This window comes from Diceros bicornis, chromosome 3 (genome assembly GCF_020826845.1).
Source record: "Diceros bicornis minor isolate mBicDic1 chromosome 3, mDicBic1.mat.cur, whole genome shotgun sequence".
NCBI classification, from domain to species: Eukaryota; Metazoa; Chordata; class Mammalia; order Perissodactyla; family Rhinocerotidae; genus Diceros; species Diceros bicornis.
Genome location: NC_080742.1, coordinates 30,804,256 through 30,812,153, shown reverse-complemented (window position 1 = coordinate 30,812,153; position 7,898 = coordinate 30,804,256). Strand labels below are relative to the sequence as shown.

The 7,898-nt window shown below is 34.9% G+C and overlaps 1 protein-coding gene across 1 annotated transcript in view; it reads left to right on the top strand.

The window, feature by feature from the left end:
- The first annotated feature begins 266 nt into the window (after positions 1-266).
- The window catches only part of CALCR (calcitonin receptor), a 57,206-nt gene continuing 49,574 nt past the window's right edge, over positions 267-7,898 (top strand). Inside the window, exons 1-2 of the mRNA XM_058568624.1 lie at positions 267-333; positions 7,061-7,217. Of these exons, the coding sequence (XP_058424607.1) occupies positions 283-333; positions 7,061-7,217 (208 nt within the window). The 5' untranslated portion in view covers positions 267-282. The remainder of the gene's footprint in view (positions 334-7,060; positions 7,218-7,898) is intronic.

Below are 7,898 nucleotides of genomic sequence, written 5' to 3'. Positions count from 1 at the left end.
GCTCCAGAATTTCTTAATAGGAGCACTTTAGACAACAAACACACGCCAATCCCTCGTGGCTGAAAGGAAGGGCAACACGCAGCCGCATTTGTGTCACAAGCATACCATTCTTAACTTACATGGATTTTATTTAGGGTGTCTTGGGACATAGATCCTCTTCAAACTAAACAGAAGGAAAAGAAAAAGAAAGACTATAGTCAATATTAAAGCTATATTAATTTAAATGTCTTTATTACTTTTACATTTTTCTAGGACTTAAAAGACCATCTTCAAAATCCAAAAATGAAGTTCTCACTTACACGCCGGTGCTTGGTACTGTTCATCTTCCTAAACGTAAGTAAAACAAAATTATGCTAAACTACGTTAATCAAGAATGCTGAAATAGAGAGGAATGTTTTGAGTATGATTGAATGGGCATTTGCAAAGGTAGACATTGTTCTCCAGAAGCCAAAACTATCATTTTCTTAATATTTTGTTAGCAAATCTCCCCCTTGAACTTTCACTGATTTAGATTAATGTTATGGTTTACCCAGAAATGTGAGCTTTGTTTGTTTACAAAAATTTAGCGTTAATTTGAGACATCTCCATATTATCGTGGAAGTTGACGTTGAAGGTTAATGTTCTTGGATAAACGTTTTTCATGTTAGACATGTGGATTTGAATTCTAGTTTCTGGGCTGTCTTTTTAAAACATATGAATTCTTTCAGTCTGGCTATTGATTTCAAATGTATTTATCAAAAACTGACTAAGAATCTTAAGTCTTAACATACCACTGTCATTCCATAACTCTCCAGCCTTTTAAATCATGTCCAATTTATATAATTTTATATTGTTTTATTCCTAAATGACTTAGCAAGTAGTCAGAACTATAATTGTCTTAGAAAACACCATCACCACCTGTTTGTTTGTGTCAGTTTTGTTAACCCCTCATCACATCAGCTTCAACAGCACATGAAAGGCAAATGAGTAAATTTTACATAAATAAATTTGGAGTTATCTTGATCCTTATCCTCTCTACCACATCAGAATAAGATTGGCCAATGAATTATAATTGCTAGTAAAGATCACTCAGTATCTGGTACTGTTATATTCACCCAGACAAAGCTTGCCTAGGGTTCCAGGATTTCCATTGTTAATTAATGTGTAATCACAGGCTTACAAGTTTGCATAAACTGTTTCTCTTTACATTATTCAAGGAAAAATATTACTAATAGTCCATAAATGTTAGCTTAATTTTTAAGGGAGTTTTTATTTTGTGATGTTATAAACCAAATAAATGGTTTATGGCAATGGTCGTTAACATAGCCCTTTTGTACCTATTTGGATAATGAGTATAGTTTATTTTATTATGTAAGACTGTCATATTTTAATCTTTAGGCAAAGTACAGTATAATTCGCTAAAAGTAATACAGTATTTGGAAATGCACATACCTCATGCTGTTGGAAAAATAATAAAAACATCTAAACAAGAATATTTTAGAAACTATTAGAATATTTTATTGTGTCTGTAAATGCCCAAACCTTATGCTGTATTCTATAGATGGAGAAATATTGATATATTCTCTTCAGAAATTGATATTGTTATTTTTCATAGCTCAAATAAAATCCTATGTGATCAACTATACGTGACATTGATAGAAGAAAAATTAAAGTAACTACTAGATATTAACACGATAGTTTGAGTGTTACCATCTTTTTTATTATGAAGTCTACAGATACTTTTTGATGTGTTAAAAAACTGAAGTAGCTCACTTTTATTCAAAACTTTTACCTGATATATTTTAAAATTCAAAGATTGAAAGAATTTCATATATTTGCGTCAGCCAGGGACAGAAATGTTTTATAGTTCGTGGGCGTCTCTTTTACTGTCAAACATAATTGCACTGGGCACTTAAATGTCTCTGTGCTCTCTTTGCTGTAACAGAAATTTGCTTCTCTGTCGATATTTGGATTATATATTTGCTTTGGAGGATTTGTCCATAAAAATTTTTTGATACATAGTTTCCTTCTAAAACACCCATTATGTTCCACATTGATACTCCTCAGAGAAAAGTAAACTTTTTAAAAAAACAACATTGATTTTAGTTACTTCAAAATGTCACTTCTTAGATACATATTGTGGAAAACCACTGCGAGTGTATTGATTGAATTCTACTAACCTGATTTCCAAATGGTCTTTAAAGTGTCCGTTTGGGTCACCACATTTCATTAGACTCATCTACATTAGCCAAAGCCACCCATTCACTTCCTCTCTCTTATCTGCAGTAATGCAATAGGCTTAGAACAGTGCTGGGCACTGTTGTTGATGGCAGTGACAACAACAATGACGAAGACATAGAAAAACTGGGTTCTTCTGAGAAGCATTTTGTTGTTGTTTACATAGCTGTATTCCCCTATTTGCTTTGAATTTATCATATACGCAGCAGTTCTGTTGTTCATATAATGGTTAAGTGGAAAGTACATAGGACACCAACCAGGCATCTAATCTTACCTGGAAGAACCAGGGCTAACACATTACAAAGTTCTATTTTATCCTTTGTTATTTTGAAAAGTAGAGGCAACTGAAAACTACAAATAATTCGAACATGTACATTATCAATATTAAGGATGGTGACATGGGAATCCTGTTGGTCATATCAATTTGTGGATTCTGGATTCATATTCCTTTTAGAGCAGTTCTGTCTGTGGCAATCAATAGGAATCTCACCCTTCAGCACAGACGCATGGGTCCCCACATTCAGTAGGTTTGAACCATTGCAGAGATGGATGATTTCTCAAAGTTCTACCCAGAACAGCTCTGTAATGGTCCTGTCTCTGTACTTCTAGAAACCACCTGAAACCCAAAAGTAGATGAATTATCTTGCGTCATGTGTCTTACATCATGTGCTTGAGCATATGGCCATTCAAATGATATTGCTTTCCTCTGCGCTCCATAATTAGTGTGGATGAAACCTCCTAGAATGTAAGCTCCATGAGGGCAGAAACCTTGCCAGTCTTATTCACTGCTGAATCTCCAGAACCTAGAACAGTGCCTGGCACATGAGAGGCTCTCAAAATGTTTATTAATCGAAAGAACCAGCGATGTTTCGTCTGTGGACTACAGCTGTTGGTGGCAGCCTGGTGGTCATATGTGTGGTGCCATTTACTTGACCCTTTAGGAGTGACATCACATATACGGCAGCTAAACTGCTACATAAGACAACAATTAAGAGGTTGTTTTTTTGTTTAGTTTTGGAAGAATCATGTGAGATGGCTTGATGCAAAACTTTGAACATCGATCTTTCTTTAGAAAAGCAGTATGGCCTTAATGTCTCATTTCTATCTTCATGTCGTATATTTATTTGTATCCTCCAAATATATAATATAAACATAACACTTATGATAAGTAGAATATTTTTAAGTCTTTCACATCATTGGTAGTTTTATCTAATCACTACTGCTTCTATTTTGCCTTTTTATTGCTGAAAATTATACCACCTCACTAGCAACTTTTATTTGTATTAAATTATCAGCAAAAAGTTTAATATGTTTAATGAACTTTATGAAATTTGTATACATGTTATTTTTAAGCAGTAGTAATTCCATGATTGGATTTATACATATATAACGGCTATATATCTATATGTCTATATCTACATATCAATATCTAAATATCTGCTATATATACATATATAACAGCATGCCTCAATGTGTATGTTATTTTCAGAATAAAGTTACTGAAATATTCAGCTACCACTGGAAAAATTCCATCATCAGTGCTCAGACGTGAACCAGACCAGGAGCGGACTCAGATTATTATGGCTCATCTAACGACAGAGGTTCTAATTCCTCATTCCTTCAGTGTTGAAACAATCTCTGCTGAACCAGGCTCCAAACCAAGTTCACTGGAGTTTGTTTCAATATTGCAAGAATGATAAGATTGATGCTACTGTCATCTACATGAACTACACCTACTCTTTCAGATGGTCATATCTCCTCTATTACTGATGTTAAAACTACATTAAACCAAATAATGCTGTAATTGAAAATACAAGTATAGGATTTTCCACTTGATATCTTTGCACATACTGCCTCCCCATGGCTTCCATGAATTTCCAACTAGTACAGAAACATTTCTTAATTGGTATCCAGTCCATTTAAAGGTAGAATTCAGAATGTGACTTCTGGAAAGAATGCCAAACTTAAGCTAAACAGTCCCTAATGTCAAAAGTATCTAATATAAGTGACAGAAAAGGTTGATATATGATGTCATATTCCATCTTCTAATTTGATTTGAAGATTGTGAGAAAATGACCCAGAACTAAAAAATATATCAAATGATAATTCTTTTATCAACTAAAGATTCTAAGACTAGAGCCACAAAGAATTTAAAATAGATGCACAAGCTGAACCAATCATTAATATCTCTTATTGTGAGGACACCATGATCCATTCAAGGTCATGGTTACACGATCTTTAGTCGAATTATTAAAACACATGCACATGCATTCATTCAAATGTAGGCTAATAAAATCCAAAAAGAAGCTTTAACATGAAACCTCTTCAAAATACTATTTTTACTCCCAAATCACATTCCAATTCCTGATGGAACATCTCAGCATTTAACGATTGATGATTCTCTATCTTTCACAATCTCTGGTGTCAGAAAATATTTTATAGTGTTGGTCTTTCTTGCTAGACTGTAAGCTCCTTGAGGGCAGGATCTATGGTTGTTTTATTCAGCACTGCATCCTCACTATCTAGCACAATGATTGTCGTATCAAGTTCAACAAATATTTGCTGATTAACTGATCTTAAAACCAGTGGGAAAAGGGTATTTTGAGAACAGAATTGTGTTTAACTACACTGGTAAAGGATTTGTACATTTTTAATCATTTTTGTTGCTTCATTAATTTCTCTTTCTTCTGTCATAAATTCAAGAGGCATCAAAATGAGAAATAATCCTAATATTTAAAGAGTAGTATCAACTGTATTCACAATGTGTCCATCTAGAGTGATAACAGTAACAAGCATTCATCTTCTTCTGTTTGCAAGCGATTTCTACTCAGACAGCTTGCTGGCATCTCCAAAACAAGTCCAAACGAGAACTTACCTTCTTCCGCCAAGTAAAGTCTTCCTTTCCCAACTTCTCCTCTTTCTCAGGGCACTAACATTTTTTTCCAGTTATATAGGCTAAAATATATGGCCTATTTGACTATTACTGTTCTCTATTCCTTATATTCAAATATGCCTCTGTTTTTATTATTTGAGAAAGTGCTGAGGAACACACCTTGTATTCCACCACGAGGTGACCTAGTCCATGCCTTTAGCTTCCTGGCTGCCTCCTCAACTCTAATCTGTGGACATCTAATGTCTCCCACACGAATTCTACTAACACTCTCCTTTCTCGACCTTCACTGATCAAAAAGCTGCAAAATATCTTTATTTTATTCTCACGTTTTAATAACATTAGCTAAAATGTCTTGAGCCTTTCTTGTCCCGGGAGCTTTGTATTTGTGTTTGTTTTCTCAGGGCTCTGCATTATCTGATTTTCCTCGACTCCATTTCTTACTAACCCCCAAATATGCTCCCCTCCTCGCAGGATGGCTTCCTTACAGTGTCTCAACACATGCCGTTTCCTACCTCTGGACTTAACATGCGTCCCTTCCCCTCCATCCAGAAAGCCTTCCCTTTCCTCTCTGCCCATGCAGACACTACATATACTCAAGGTCCAATTCAAATTCTACCCTAGATTTGTAGTCATCATTGACTATTCTTGCTCCATGCTCTCTCTCCACTCTGAATTTTTATTGTATTATGTGCTGTACAGTTTAGCATTTAGTGATATCTGTATCTTAGGTCAGGATGCCCCATCTACACAATGATAGACACTGGAAAACAGTGAGGCTCTACCATGAATAACCTGGGGTATACAGGTCCACTTAATAAGGATGAGTTTGTTTTAGAGACTGTGGAAAATAGAGAGAAGTACATAACACTATTTCTGCCATCAATACATTTGGGAAAACTTCAATCTTAGAATAATTTAGGCAGAATAAGGCCAACTACAAGGATGTTTCACCAGGTGTGTGACAGAGAGAGAGCAAAAAGTATCCCTAACTTCAGAAGAAAAGTCAGTGCAGGGTAAAGCTTGCAAATCGTCTCCAAGTCTCTATTGAGAACGTGGATTTTAAAAATCATTTGATTTTTAAATTTGAGCACCACTAAAAACATCACAGCCACAAAAGAAACTGAAATCTATGTAAACACAACTTAGAACAATATGTCAGACAGTGCTGTTTTCAGACACACGCACACACACACATCAACTTTCATAAACAGGACCTATGATGGTAATGAGGATTAACTGAGTCTGACAAAACTAATGCCAGCCTGTACCAAAAATGCAAAAGCACTAAGAGAAATATTTAAGATTTACATTGATTTTCAGCAGTGAAAATGAATTACCCTGTATAGGTCATCTGCTGATAAAACCAATTTAAAGAGATTAAGGCCAATTATCCAAGGCAGAATATCTCAGAAGAACAGATTTTGTTTGTTCTGTGGAATAAATGAGGTAAATTTTTGGCAGTGTACACAATCTAAAAACAAATAAAAATTAGCTGAAAGAATCCAATAAAAAACCTTATTTATTACACTAATATATTTATTTTTAATAACATGATTTATGATTCTTAGGAGTTCCAAAGAAGGCAAAGTTGATTTAATACTAGTATTTTTTGGAAATCAGGTTATTTGCTTTGTTTATTTCTAAACTTTACAGTGATAATAAAATTAAAACGATTTTATATGATAAAGAGGTGCATGAGTTTGTGTGGATGCTATGCATTTTCAATAGTGAGTATAATGAATGCAAATATAAAATTTGTAGGTTGAATTTGTAGATAAAATACAAATAAGCTTTTTAGTTATAAAGCAAAAATATTGTACACGAAGACCATGCATAATTGTTGCTTTTAGAAGAAGAAATAAATGTTTTCAAACTTTTTGATTGTCTCCTTTGTTTATGTATACACCCATCCCTACTCCCATAAGTAACTGACTTTCCTTTTTAATGCAGCACCCAACCCCGATTCTTCCTGCCACTTCAAACGACACCTATCCTCCAACAATAGAGTCCGAGCCATTTCTGTACGTTCTAGGACGAAAGAGAATGATGGATGCACAGTACAAATGCTATGACCGAATGAAACAGTTACCCCCATACCAAGGAGAAGGTAAAAAGAAGGATGTATGTAAACATATGTTTCATACATCATTAAAGGCTTATTTTCTTCCATGGGTAAATATGTGTTGACTAATTTTAATTTAACATCCCAGCAGTTTTAACAGCAGTTGTCATACCATGGTGCGTTTGTGTATTTCATGCAGCAGACATGCCTAGTTTCTTTGCTCAAGTTCATCCAACCGCTTTTTGGCTAACATCTGTACTTATAACAAATTACTTCAGTAACTCAGTATTCACACCCGGCAAGCAGGAACAATACAGGACTACGTGAGGAAGTGGAATTGGAAAATGACGGGAAGAGAATTGGAAAATGATGGGCAGAGAATTTGCCTGAGGTGGAACTTGTCAAAACCATGTCTTGTTTGGGTTAATTACACAGTATCTTCCCTTAGTTGTCAATTGGTTGGCAACTCATGCTATTCCTTCTCCTTTTCTACCCCCAGTTCCCAGAGGAATTAGGAAAAGATATCTCTTAGGCAGACACTGTTTATCTATCACCGTCTCTAGAATGCTCTAGGTAATTGCCCAAATATTCTCAGGGCCAAGCATATTCTATTAGCTATAAAGGGCTCAGAAGAAAACAAAAGGAAGGATGTGGTGGCCAAACAGTGCTACATCAATTTAAATTCTCTCCCTCATCTCCCAAAACGTTTGAAAAGACCCAACAAGA